At 44.9% G+C, this 14,260-nt stretch overlaps 1 protein-coding gene across 9 annotated transcripts in view; it reads left to right on the top strand.

Annotated features, from left to right (window-relative positions):
- Window positions 1-14,260, top strand: part of ZNF185 (zinc finger protein 185 with LIM domain) — a 51,536-nt gene that overhangs the window by 8,418 nt on the left and 28,858 nt on the right. For all 9 annotated transcript variants that reach the window (XM_069810837.1, XM_069810834.1, XM_069810831.1 and 6 more), the window contains exons 2-7: window positions 6,934-7,010; window positions 9,614-9,752; window positions 10,316-10,375; window positions 12,251-12,289; window positions 12,916-12,990; window positions 13,809-13,883. In XM_069810837.1, the coding sequence (XP_069666938.1) occupies window positions 6,986-7,010; window positions 9,614-9,752; window positions 10,316-10,375; window positions 12,251-12,289; window positions 12,916-12,990; window positions 13,809-13,883 (413 nt within the window). In that variant the 5' untranslated portion in view covers window positions 6,934-6,985. The remainder of the gene's footprint in view (window positions 1-6,933; window positions 7,011-9,613; window positions 9,753-10,315; window positions 10,376-12,250; window positions 12,290-12,915; window positions 12,991-13,808; window positions 13,884-14,260) is intronic.

The raw sequence follows: 14,260 nt of genomic DNA, 5'->3' as shown, positions 1-14,260 counted from the left end.
CATGGTCACAGGTGTTAATAACCCCTGAGTCCAGCATCACTGGGATTGGAGCTTACTGTGACAGCTCTTAGAGGTTACCCAGGTTTCCCTTACTGTTCCCAGCTAAGGTGTTTCTCACTGAGCCCTGTGCTTCTGCAAGTGAAGCACTTACATCTTCATTTTGTTTTAAGGTAAAAAGTGTGGTGAAATTGGCACATTTTTACCAGTCTGGTTTTTTTTCTCCAAAAATACTTATTTTTGGAGAGAAAAAACAACAAAACCAAAACAGTCTCCAAATATTCTTAATGCTTGCTGGAAGAACACAAGTCCCAGTGTGGTGTACCATTTGAAACATCTGTTCAGAGCTGCGTGTGCAGAAATACCAACATGCAGTGACTCTACTGAGTCCAAAGGAAAAGGAAGTATGTAGAATAGGAAAAGTATAATGTATTTATGCCTAACTACAGATTAAGCCACAGGAAGGATTCAGCATACATTTTCTTTGTCTAAGTGTCTGTGCACTGCATGTGCTCCAGTGTTTGTAACCCACAGACATTACTGTGAACTGGTACGAAGGTAGGTGGTATTTGAATTTGCACCCAGTTGTGCTCTGCATGGACAGCACACGTGGCTCTGTGAGTCACGGACCTTTCAAAATAGATGAAATCTGAATGATTTTAGCTCAGGAGAAGTCTGTAAGAAGGTGCAGGAGAAACTGAATTCTGTCCCTCATGCTACCTAGAAATTTTTCCTAGACTTTGTATTTGACAGGTAGGTCATGGATGGACATACCTGTGTCTTAAGTATTGCCTGTAGCAATGCCCAGCTGTCCCTGCTGAGGAAGGAGTCACTTCAACAGGCAGGTTTAGGCACCATGGTCAGTCTGGTTTGTTTTGTTTTGTTTTGTTTTTTATTGCTTGTTTGGTGTCTCTCTAGCTGGTCATGCCCATAAGTTCATGTTGGTCCCGTCTCCCTCACTGTCCAGGTAAAAGACCTACTGTCATACACCACAGATTCCTGTAAGCCCAAGTGCCAGGGCTCTGTCTACATGGAAATCGGTATATAACTGGGAAGAAATATAGTGCCTGTACTGGCTTTGTTTCAGTAAGGAGTCAGGGCATGGCAGGAGCACGAACCTGAACAGGTACCTGGGATGTCCTGTGGTACAGGTGCATCCCAAAGCTACTCAGCAGCAAAGGAAATAAATGGCCATCTGTCTGTAACCAGATGCAAATCCTTACTTTCTCTGACTGTTTTCAGAGGGGGATCACCTCTCAGAGCTGGAGTTTTGCAAGACAATCTCGTATTTATTTCAGGATCCCAGGGCACTGTGCAAACATTAAGGCTGAGGCAGCTCTGTAAGGTTGTCCAGGGAAAGTGTGTTAAGGGAATCATCCTTCAAAGTGCAGCCATTTCGGAGTAAACTGGGCAATGCTTAATGGTGCAACAGAGCCTGCAATAACGGTTTGGATCAGGAAGTGAAGAAGGATTATTGCTCATTTACATAACGATGACACCCAAGGGTGACAATTAGGATCAAGGGCCTATTGCACTGGTGGTGTGCAGACACTTAATAGGAGGCAGTTGGCTCCAAAGGGCTCCCACTGGACTTCTGAAGCAAAACCTTCTGTATAAATAGGGAGGGAATAGGTATTTTTATTTAAATCAATTTTTTTTTTGCCTCAGATTTTATATTTGTAGTGAATGTTTGGGAGAAAATATATATACCTGAACAGCTCTGGTATCTAAAAGAGTGACTTGGTGACTTACTGTATGTCCTTTTATAATAAAGATGTTCCTAGTCACACAGCAGAAGCATTTTCTGTTAGGCAATGAGTAAACAGAGGACAAAAAGGTGTGTCCAGCCTGGCAGAGTTTATTTTCTAACTATAAGGCAAGAGGGAAGGGATGGATCTAGTTTGAGGCAGAAGAGGTTTTAGTCTACATGAGAGGTGGAGATCTCTACATTTTGTAAGCATGGTGATGAGAGTTTGCTGCTGTGTGTATGGTAACAGGTGATTACAGAGATGGGGAAGCCAGTGTGGATAGGGTTTAAAAAAAGAAAAAATGGGATTCTGCAGTGGTGGAGAGATGGAGAGAGGACTGTGGGACAACAAAGGACAGAAATGGTTGGGGGCTGTGTGTGGGAAGGGTTAAAAAATCTTCAGTTGTACCTGCTTGTCTTTCATCTAGTGTCTCAAAATCTGAGACCTGCTTGTTGGTGAAGGGAGATAGGATCCCAGATGTTTTCAGGGGACAGCCACCTTTGCATACAAGTAAAAGAGAAAGTGAGTTGTTTGCTGTCATGCTCCTTTCCAGTGCTACATGCATTTCCGTGGTGCTACAGGTCTGGAAGTTCCTGTGCATGCAGAGTGCTCTCTGTCAGCAATAGGATGCTGTAGACGTGGGGACTTGGAGTGCCGAAAATACAGAGGGATCCATTGCCATGTTTCCTGTTCTGAAGCATAATTTTTGGGCTATGGCGAGTCATCTGAACTGCGTTCTTCCCTTTTATCTCCCATTTTGCCACAAGTGCCAGGTGCTGGGCTAATGTTTGAGTTGTGTTGGCAAGAGGAAGCCAGGGAACGGCATGTCTCTGGCATCTTGCGTTTAGAAAGGGGTTTCTTCTGGGGCTTTTTTGAGAATCTGTCCTGAAAAGATAGCTGCAGTGTTGTATAGCTGGAGACCATGCTCACAGCCAGCTCCAGAGATTCACAGATATCCCTCATTGCTGTCAGAAGAGAGGTTTTTCTTTGCTCCCAAACTCACAGGCCAGGCTCCCAGCTTCTAAATGACTCTCACAAGGCGGAACACTACTTTTGGATCATAAATCTTGCCCACTCCAGTGAAGCCTGGGACTTAACCCACTAGGAGAAAAAACATTTGTCTTATCCAAAGTCTGGAGGTGCTCAGAGCTGAGGAATTGCAGATCACGGGAAGTTTTTTGAATATCACTGTTTTCCTCTCAACTGCTGAGTTCAGATCTCCAAGCTTCATTCAAGTGGCAGATAATGTTCTTGTTCTCCAGGTGGGAAGTAGAGCTATTGGGATCTGCTGCAGTCTGTTCCAGCACTAGGCAAGTGCATCTGTTTCTGTACCAATAAAGGAAATTGTTGTATCCTATGGCTGTAGCTAATAATTCCCAAAAAAGCTATACCAACCAAAACACTTTTTGACCTTGTAACTTAACATTACACATGGAGGTTCCAGTAGCATAAAAGCATATTTTTGAAGAAACACATTCCCTAGCAACATTTTGGTAAGGAAGATTTCAGAAGTGCTCCATGTTGGCTTGTCACAGCCTTTCATGGGAATAATGGTAGGCAAGTGTTAACAGCTGAAGCCACCCCTCCAGATCTAGAACTGAGGTCTTTGAGATTTACTGCACTGCAGAAGCACAAAAATTTGAATATAAAGGCAAAAATGCTTTGAAAGGTGTTTTGAGGTCCTATAGCAGGTGTTGAAGCCTAAACTCAAATTTTGCTGAAGAGGGGAAGCTGTTTCAATTTCTAAGCCATCCCTGGAGCAGTGAGAAGCACTTTCTTTCCCAGGAGTGTTTTATCAGTGCTCTAGAGCCAGACACCTCCTTGCTAATCCTCTCTGGCCCCGTAAACCCTGTGCTTCTTTCTGCACAGCAGTATAGTTTGAGCAGATGGACTGGGATGTGGTCCCACTGCAGCCTGTTGCAGCCCAGGAAGCTATGTCTACTGTTTCTTATTCTAACCACCAACTGCTGGAATATCAAAACATGGACAAATACAGTTATGAGGTAGATGTGAGCATTTTTCCTGATAGTAATTTGCTAATCTGTCTTTCTTTGGTTTGGGTTAGTGGGTCCCATGTATCTCTCTTCGTCTTGTTTCTTCATCACAGCTACTATCTTGGTATCTGTAGATGTCAGTTTATCTGCCAGGTAGCACTGCCAGCTAGCATTAAAACAAGAAAATAAGCTTTTTTTTCTCATCTGAGAATTGCTGAGTTACTCTAACTGCAAAATTCATGGTATAACCTGGGTGGATTTGTCTTTTAGTGTTCTAGTCACTGAGCAGGCACTAAGCACACATAAGATCAGCCCAAAACTTTACCAAGCCCAGCATCCTATGTCCAACAGGAGCCTACAGCAGGTGTTTAAAAAATATGGGCAAGAAACAGGGTACTTGAATTGCTCTTTTCTTGCTGAACCCACTCAGCTTCTGATGATCTTGTTTCGGCTGTATTGCCGTGATCCTCAGCTGAAAGGTAAATATAGCCACTTGATAGCCTCCATTAATGAAAAAGAGAAAATGATGTTACAAGGAAGCAAAGAACTGACTCCTCTCCAGCTCTCACAGAATGATCTTTGCACCCCTCTACACTTGTCACAGATGTGCTGAAAGCTTCATTCTGGACTCCTTTGTTATGGTGTGGGGCAGGAGGACCGCCAGCTCTAACCCCCAGTGGTTTCTGCCAGTTGAGTAGTAGACATCCGAGTTGGTCCCACTGTGCAGGTATATACCATCCAGCGCTGCAGCGGGCCTGACCTGGACCAGACGGACTGCTGCTGCCATTGCATGATTTATAGCTGGAAAAAGCAGGCTGGCAGAAAACATCTGCCAGTCCCCCAAAGCCAAGCCCAGCGAGCACCACTGGCATGTTCCAACGCCTTTTTGTCAAGCTAGAAATATCAGTGGAATACAACAGTGTTTTCTGCGGTCCCTCCCAGGATGATGTGAGCTGGGAAGAGGGAAGGCAGCGCCAGAGGAAAAGGCTTGGCCAATGTATAGTTTCTGGCACATTTTTATATGCATGCCGAGTGCCACCCTTTGTGGCTTCCCTTCTTTTTGGGTGTATTTGTTAGGGGAATTGTGTGAGTAAGAAGCAAAGTTTCTGTTTAAGCAATAGGAGATGTCATTTCTCCCAGAGCTGGCACGTGATGCCTGCGGTACGTGCCAGGCAGAGCTGTGCTGCGTGACTGGGAGCGGAGTTCAGTCCTGCACCTCTGTGAGCTCCAGCCCTCACTCCAGACCTTCCTGAGAATCTTTTCTACATGCTCCTAAAACTCTCCTTATTTCTCTAACAGGTCTGTGCTGGGGGGCTAATCACCTCTCAGTTACACTGCTAGATAGGTAACAGCTCTCCAGCTTCCAAATACCTCCATTATATGACCACATGTAGCCTATACCTACTTCTGCCCCTGATTTGCCCTGGATCAGGGCCACATCAAACTCTTGGCATAGTTTCCACCATTTCTCATCCTCCATTTGCTTCACCTTTATTTTGTTCTGGAATAGGAAAGAGTTTAATAAGTAGAAGAGAGTACTAAATGCACCTCTGAATTGTAGTCAGCAAGGTAGCTGTGGTCTGAATCTGCCTTGCTCAGATACTGTATGTAGGTAATGACGCCACATGGCTTCTCTATGTGCAGGTCCAAGATGCTGTAATTTCTTTTTAACCCAAAGTTGCAGGATTGCAGGTCTGTCAGTTGTGTTCCTGCAGACTGCAGCCATGTCTCCCACCTTTAGTATAAAGATACCCAAGTATTTAGAGTCTCTTTGTGGATATCTAGGACAATGCTACAGTTTTAATTTCTTTCTAAATAGCAGGGTCAATTGAATTTGCGTGGGAAGGGGGATCTAGGAAGGATAAGAAAAGAGGTGGGCTGTCTGCTCATGGTGAAAGCTGAATTAATGTTTGGGAGTGTTTGCAAAAGGGAGAGGGAGCCTTAGGGTAATAGCAGAGAGCTTGTTCACGATCTCAGTGCAAACAGGATGAGGAGTGGATGTGCAGTAGGTAGATCTTCAGCTGAGACAAGCCAAAGGAGTAGACTTTGCCAAGAAGCAATGCTATGAGATCAGCGCTCGGCATTCCTTATGGGCGTGTGGCTTTGCAGCAATATTGCAGGGACAAGCCCACCAGCAGATAATAAAAACCTAATTTTAGATTCACAGACTCCCGAATAGGGTTGGGCATTTTTATTAATGCATGGCATAGTCACTTAAGAATCCAGGTTCAGCAGATAGTTTTGGCAAGGAAAGAATGGAGGGCTGTAAAAGCTGGAAGTTGCCCTTGATTTTCTCCTCTGAAACAAGTGCTCATCCCACAGCTTACATGAAAAACTTTAGGGAGTGAAAAAAGAAAAGAAACATTTGTTATAAACATGTAATCAGGTGCTGAATTAACTTGGGTTATACTAATCTCAAAACAGTGGGTCCGTTTTGAGGGGTTTTGCTTGCTTTCGTTTGTTCACAAATTAAAAAAAAAAGAGTAATTGTCTTGACAGAATCTGAAACAACCATTTTTTTTCCCCTGACTTTTAGTTTGTGGTTGTTTTTGATTCAACTACAGCACTAAACAATCAGTGCTCTGCAAACTCCTAATCTCAGAGCATCTCCAAGGTTGTACATCCAGCATTTTCTTCTTGCTGCTTTACTGTGGTCATTTGAAGGAGGGGCCCAGCTGCCATCAGAAGCAAGAACTAACTCTTGCTTCTGAGACAGGCAGTAAGATGTTCTCTGCTGCATCTTGGGGGAATAACAGATACCTCTGCCAACTGAAGTCTGTCAAGAGCCCTTATGTTATACTCCCACTTGACAAAAATACCAAGGTTCACCCAAGCAGCCTGAGCTGCTCTGAGTTCTATAGACTGCAGAAGGTCTGTCTCACCTCAGTGGCTCTGGGCACTTTTGCCAAGGTCTCCTCCAGCACTTTCCTCCCAGACCTGGAAGGATGCATATGTCATGGCCAATCTGAAGAGCGACTGGTGTGGAGAGCACACCCATTTGATTTTTATTGTCCTTGATGCTGAAGGTACATGGCATGGGGAGAAATCACAACGCTGGTATATATGCCACAGTCTCCTCATCCTCCAGGCTCTGTGGCTGTGACACTATTGTGGTGCTCTCCCTTCCACATAACTTCAAAGTTTTTTTATATCAGAACTACTATTCTGCTTTTCCCCTTTTTAATTTCTTCCAGGAGTTTGTTGTCTTCAAACAGTAACTGAAGGGGAAGGAAGCTTCTGAGAATCATGATGTCCCTGGGTGTCAGTAAAGGTAATTCCTTTCCCCATCTCAAGCTGTTGGGGTTCTGTCCACTCTTATGGCTTTCCTTTGCCTTCTTTGCTCAGTTGTATCTGCTCTAACGTCTCTGCTCAACTCCCCCAGTGCAGTGGGTCCAAGGGTAGAAGACACCTCTTCCTCATCTGGGACCTGCTCCAACCTGCAGCTCCAAAATTACGTGCATTTGGCTATAATTTCAGTATCCGTGAAGGTATAGGGAGCTGGAGAGCTTATAGCCTGGCTGAGGTTTTGAGATGAGCAGAAGACTAATAAACTACGATATTAATGTCTTTTCAAGACCCTCCTTAAAATTCTCTGTCTTTGAAATGTCTACTGAAAATACAGCAGCAATTAGCAGCCAGTGCAGCAGCTGACCAGGATGGCTTCCCTGTATCTTTGTCTACCCACATCCCCTTGCCTCTTCTAGAGATACAAACCAAAAGTCTGTGGGCTGGAGACCACCCTTGTGCAATGTGCAATATCCATACAGTAATGAGAAGACTGCCTTTATTATTAATAAACTCCTAATAATGTCATATTGTCCAAGGAGTGTGAAAAAATCATACTGGGGCTAGAAGTTGCTTGGAGTTGTCCCAGGAACATGCCTAAGCTGTAGAATTCTATGGCAGAGTCCGAGATGTAATTTTTAAGCAACAGATGTTCACAGGACCTTTACATGTGAATAGATGGGACGATGCTTCCAAATCCTTAGGTAACCTGAAAGAAACAGTAATATGGAGAAGAGTGGAAATGCCTTATGCATTTCCATTAGGCAATAGATTTAATTTTCAGTTTCAGTGCTAAGAAAAGCAGCCCTTCCCTTTCCAGGTGCTCCCCACGAAGAGTGTTACTGCTGGTCCCTAAACTGCACCCCGACATATATGTGGCCCTGCATAACTATGCCTTTTAACTGCTACTGCTAATTCCATGTGAGGAAGGACATTCTCTTCATTGCTATAGCTGTGTTTTTCTTAGAGATGATCCAATGTGACCAGTTGTTCAAAAAAAATGTAAAAATCCTACCCCTACTACATAACATATACTTGAAGCACATGACCATGCATCAGAGATTAATCAATTTACTGCATGTCAGCTGCTCAGTGATAACTGTTCCTGGGCAGCCTTCTAGCCCATCATGAGCACAAGATATAGAGACTTAGCTGACCCTCCTTTCCTGGTAGCTAAATTGAATTATTTCATGTTTGCCACAGGCTGAGAGTGTGCAGGCAGGCAGTTTTCTTGGCTTGGATGATAAGAAGTTGTAAAGCTGCAATAACTTGTTGGTGTCTCTGAACCCCTGAGCTGTATTGGCCCAAGTGTGACAAGGAGAGCTGGCTTGATGTTTTCAGCCTTTACCAGTCATTTCCAAAATGGCAAAAGATGGAAGATAGTCAGAAATACATAGAAAAGGAGATTTCCCTATCTGGTCTTCATCTTACAATTCCCCCATGGGAAAACAGCTATTTCCATCAGAAGAAAATGCTGGATGGGGAATTTCTCAGTTAAAATGTCTTTTTTTTTTTTTTTTTTAATATATATATATAATATCCAAATGCAATCAATTTGATCCAGCAGGACTTTGGCACTCAAGGATGACTGAAGCCCTTCACATCAGTCACCTGCACATTTCTTTCCCTTGTGAGATACTGTTCCCCCTTCCCCAGCCTCCCATCTCCTTCCCTTCCTACTCCCAATATTTTTGGCTTTAACACTCCTCCCCATTAACCTGTGCTTTTTTCACCCAATCTTTTTCCCACTGGGAGGACTTAGCAACTCCTAATCCATGACATTCTGCAATTTCCTACATTTTAATTTTATGTTTGAATTGCCATTGCTGACTTTCTCAACCAGAGAATGTAGTTGTGGTTCAATGCCTGAACAGAGACAAGGAGCAGAATGAGGATGGTGGCAGAGTTGCTGCTGGACAGCAAAAGAGAGACCACACAGGACAGGACATTTCCAGATCTGGGCCAGAACCACACCATTAGGGAGATATGGTTTGAGAATATGTTTTTTTAAACTGAACTTTGTAATGGAAATGTGGAAATGAGAACCAAAGGACGTGTCTCCTCCAACTCTGACAGGCCACCAGAGAAAGCTGACAGCTGGGTGTTTGCATTTTATGGCTTACCTCTAACACCAAACTCTTGGCTCAGCTTCATGCTCCAGATGTATCATCCTCTCCCACAAACCAAAAAAGCCTTATGGTAGAGCTGATGTGATGGGAAATGCCAGAGGAAACTCACTGCTTTGTAAATATATGATTAGACCACCTACTGAATGTCTTTGGTCTTCCTGAGAGAAAATGACTCATTAATGTTAAACAGTCCTCTGAAAGGAGAGAAAAAACTCTATGAATCTCTATAGAGGAGATGATGCATCAGGGTAAATTGATCCTGAAGTTTGGATGACAGCTTGTTTCCATCTTTCATCAGAAGTGGCAAAAGATTTATTCAGTGTTTGAACCTCTGACTGAAAGGAAACCTGTGCTCCCTGCTCTCTGAGATTTACCCTGGCTCACCTGCTGACACTGTGAATTCTTGCCCTTTCTCAGCAACCCTTCTTCTCTCTCCTTCTTTTCCCTCTGCCTCTTCTAGGACGTGTCATTCCACCCACGGATGAAGACCGCAGGAGGATCATTAAGCAGATGAAGGTTCGCACCACCCTGAAAGGAGATAAGAGCTGGATCCACCACCATAACTCGGACTCTGAGGATGAAAAGAAGAGCAGCCCGCTGTAAGTGTGGCCACTGAGGAACGCTTCTCTTCTCCCTTCCCTTTCTTTCAACCTCCCATGAGTACTCTGTTCTTTAGCCTGTGTTGCTAGCATGTTTTAGGGTCCCCATGATGCCAGGAAACGACACTGCCAAAGGGAAGCAGTACTCCTCTTTATTTTTGATAAATACAGGCTGGGAAGAAGCGCTGAGGAATGGCCTTTCCTGGGAGCTAGGAATCCAGCAGCCCAGGTGGATTTGAAATCTTAGGAGAACTCCGAAGTTTTTTGAAGCCAGATTGTGTTTCACCATCTCCAGAGTGAAAAACAAAGGGGCAGAACTTGATGGGAGGGAGTTTAAGTGATAAAACAGCCAGGTCTGCATCTCCCCCTGCAGCTCTAGGACTGTGTCACACAGCCACCCTTGTACCAGGGAACACTGCAATCTGCACCAGCTTCTTTTTAATTAGAAACAAACCCAAGCCCTTCTCTTAACAACTCTCTCCAAAAACATCATTGCCATGTTCAGCCAGGCAGCTCAGCAAGATCAGAAGTTAATTATGTCATTGTGTTTTCTCTTTACTCAGGTCTGGACGGGCCAGTGAGGGATCCCCAGCCTCAACACCTATTGCTCCCCAGAGTGACAGGTAATTTTGGGGACTGATCCTGTTGCTTCCCTTCTGTGTTATCTCATGGGGTCAGTGCATGCTTTCACTGGCAAATGTGTGCTCTTTCTTCACACCCTCATGCCTGCTCATTGCTGTGATTGTGTTGAAAAATACAGTCCTTGAGGAGAGCCTGCATCATTCAGTATAATGTCTTATAAACTGTCACCTTGTAGAGAGCATGGCTTATCTCCTGTAAAGTCCAGATGGACGAATGGATGATTGATGTCTTTAATGCAGATGAATGGATACCTTCAAGCCTATGATTCCACAAGATTACTGGTGCACATCAGCTCCTGTGCTGGTGCAACAACTGTATGCTCTAAGCCTGGGGGCTCCTCAGAGACAGCGAAGCCCTGTGTGGGAGCTGAATTTGCTTCAGGGCCAAAGCATGAGGGCTCTTCAGGGACCCAGGATCTTGTAGGACTACTGTCCTAAAATATGAAACTGTTGGAAAGGGCTTAGTCATATGTGAGAGCTCTTTGCTAGCTGCAGTGCCATTGCTGGGAGAGCATTGCCCTCTCCCATGAGCAGTTTCCTCCTGCTTCTCCGTTTTTCTGTGCCAGCTCTTGTCACTTCTTGTTGCAATTAGACAGAATGGTTTTCCTGCTGCGCCCTACCTCTTTCTGCCTCCCTCCGCAGCATAGTGCTTTATAAGGCACAGGATAAGTAAAACCAGGGATGTTTGTGACATTGGAAATGTGGCGTCTGAAGGGGCATCTTCACACAAATGTGTGAGGGCCTGAAGTTGACAGAAGGTGAGTGACAGGGAGTCCAGGACACTCAGGATCTGTTTATACTTCAAGGTGAGGACAGGCATTCATATGCTGAGCTGGACAACTTCTCAGCTTTCTTGCAGCTCTCATTCAAAGCTCAGTGCTCAGAGAACAGCTAGGCAGTGGGGCTGAGATGGGCTACACCCTGCCAGTGCCTGCTCTGAGGACACTGCAGAAACAAGAACTTGGGGCTGTCCTCAGCACTCATTGTCCTCCAGCTCATCCCATCTGGAGAACTCCAGAGCTAGGCTAAGCCTGCAGTGTTTGCATTTCTGTGTCTGTGAAGGCAACTGGATAAATTTGAGCTTGGCAGCCACCTCAAGCACATGGTTATGGGCAGTGTAAACCTGCCTTCCTGCTAAGCTCTGTCCTGATTGCTGACCCTGCTTGGAGGAGGAGGTTAGACCAGAGACCTGCTGAGCTTTCTTACTGAATTAACTTGTGATCCTAAGGGCACCTGGACCAACAGGAAAAGAGAGGGTGGTATCTGGGCAGGGGTGAAGGGAGCCTGTCTGAGCTCATTTGATGGGAACTAGGTCCTTGAGGCCCATCCTGGTCCCCACCTTGCTCTCAGGAAGAAATCTTCAAGACCGCTTGAAGCAGGTTCCAGGGATACTTCCTCCTGCCCTGGTGCAAGGGCCAGATCCCCACCTGATGGTATCCCTTTCCTTTCCCTTCGGGGGAGCTATGCCACATGCCCTTCCTGAGAATGGACTCTCAAAGAAGTTAAGTGTGAAGATGATATTTTCCTGTGTTAAAACAGCCAGGATCTATACTATATCTAATGTCCCCCCCTCCCTGTGCCATCAATTTGGGGACTTAATTCTGAGCCAGAAAACACTGTCAGCATGGCTAATTTTAATTGGCTAGCTCTAAAATTCACTTTTCTTATAAAAATCTTTTATAGAGCTTGTTCTGATGATTATTCATTTTTAAAGAATCCTTCCAAGGTTAATTTTGGTGCAGCAGCTCAGGTATCACTCAAGGCCCATTTAGCTAGATTTTTGGCTTGACAGCCACATGCTGCTGCTGTTGTTTTTCCCCATGTTTCTTAATTCACTAATGTCTGTTCTTTGCACAGGTCTTCTCCCTCCAAGCCTCAGTCCGGTTACCTCATCAGGTTGGTATAGAGCAGCATATATCTGGGCTGTAGGGGAAGGAGAACTAGATCAGGAGCAACAAACATGAAAAACATTACTATCTCTTGGGTCCTCCTATTAGTTAGGAACATTACAATGCTCAGGGAGTAGCTTGGTGAAAACATAGTCCTCAGTATTTTGTTTAACAGGTAGCTTAATGGTGGTGGTAACAGAAAATCAGATCTCCTCTGTATGATACAATGATCACACATGGAAGGGTTATCGTGCTATGAAAATGTTCCACCATCCTTGTGATCAGCACAGCACCAGTGATGGGGCTTGTGTGCTTCAGCTTCCTCTGACACATGGGCTGAGACTCTGATGCCACCATAATCCTGAACAGGTTGGCAAGCCCTGTGGTACCATACCCAATCCTGTGTGCGAGCTGATTTTACTGTGTTGTCTAAGGCCAGGGAGTAGGAAGATAGGACTTTTCTCAGGATGACTCTGCCAAGGAAGCACCTTCTAATTCTTGGTGTCCTGAACCAGCACCTTCCTCCCGACAGGACACACAGACACTGTTAGGCCAAAGAGTGGCTGCAAGTCTTTTAATTTTAGTTCCAAACTCTGTCCTGCAAAAGATTTAACATGTCTCTTTTCTCCCCAGAGGGGTGTTCACAAGAACCATCGATAAGACGTCTTCCGTGCCAGATTCTTCATCTTCTAATGAAGCACAAAAAAGGTACATGTGTGTCGTCTTCTTCATGAAAATGAGCTTTCAAATATTGTACATATTTCTAGTCATCCTCTTACTTTGGCCAGTGCTTGTGGGCTTCCACTGAGCTCTACTAAATCCTTACTAAATGCTGGAAGATGTGGCTGTTCATTTAACAGCTCCACTCAGCAGACATGGGGAAAAGACAAGGCATCAAACTCCATATTTTCCTCACCAGAGCATAGGATGGCTGTTGGCTGTGAAAGTACTCATGGGTTTGCGTTTAATTTGTCAAAGAGTTTTGAGTGGGGGGACAAATCACAAGGAATCCTTGCAAAGCTGTGGTTTGTTTTAGTTTTTTTTTTTTTGAAACCTGTCTTGTGAGAGGCGCTTGCATTTAATTCTAGTAAGTAAGATCTAAGCATGGCTCTGATCTAAGCAGATGCTTTGTTGCACCTCAAGTGAAACCTTTTGAAACCCAATTTTTGCCTATTTTGATTCAACTTGGGAGAAGGATGATGCCACGAGGTGTATTATTCCTTCTCACTGGCTGATCCTGGGATGGGGTGGCACCATCCCACAGAAGGGTATGCCCATACCAGCTCTGACAACTCTCAGTGGCCCTGGGGAAGCAAAGTAGACCTCAAATCCTAGTCCAAGGCTGTGAAAAGAGGGCAAATGCTGCCCTTCAATTAAATAGCATTCCCTGAATTCAGAGAGTGGATCTTTGGGATCAGCCTGTTTTCCCACATCATGGGGAGCATGAGCTCACCTGGGGAAGAGGGTGGCAAAGGTTGAGAGCTCAGGAGGGTTATGTTAACAGATGTGATTTGTGTCGTCTGCAGCACTGCCGCAAAGGGACGCAGCCTGTGCCGTTCTTCCTCTGGCTACAGGATGACCACTGAGGATTACAAGAAACTGTGAGTGTGCAAAGGGGAGCAGCACTTTCTGTCTGTGCACAGGCTCAGCAGCACCTGAGCCTCAGTGATGAAGCCACCTGCACATGGATGCCTGGCCAGGCATGGCTTCATCAGCTGAGCACTGCAGAGCTTTCATTAGAAACTGAAGCAGTTCCTGGTGCTACCTCCAGGTCTGTGTGCGCCATAAAGCCTTCCTTGAACTGGTAATGGCCTTTGTATGGAGTGAATTTTATCACTTGGTAGTAATTAAGGCAGAAACTGGAGGATGCAGCCTGGGGACTTGGTTTGCAGCATTGCTAGTCTTTCTGAAACCAGGAGAAAGGAGGGGCCTTGTGGCAGAACAGCACTGCTGACATTTCTGACACAGCTATTCATGT

This window comes from Haliaeetus albicilla, chromosome 23, assembly GCF_947461875.1.
Source record: "Haliaeetus albicilla chromosome 23, bHalAlb1.1, whole genome shotgun sequence".
In the NCBI taxonomy this organism is placed as follows: Eukaryota; Metazoa; Chordata; class Aves; order Accipitriformes; family Accipitridae; genus Haliaeetus; species Haliaeetus albicilla.
The sequence above is the reverse complement of the archived record's forward strand: the minus strand, read 5'-3'. Positions and strand labels throughout refer to the sequence as shown.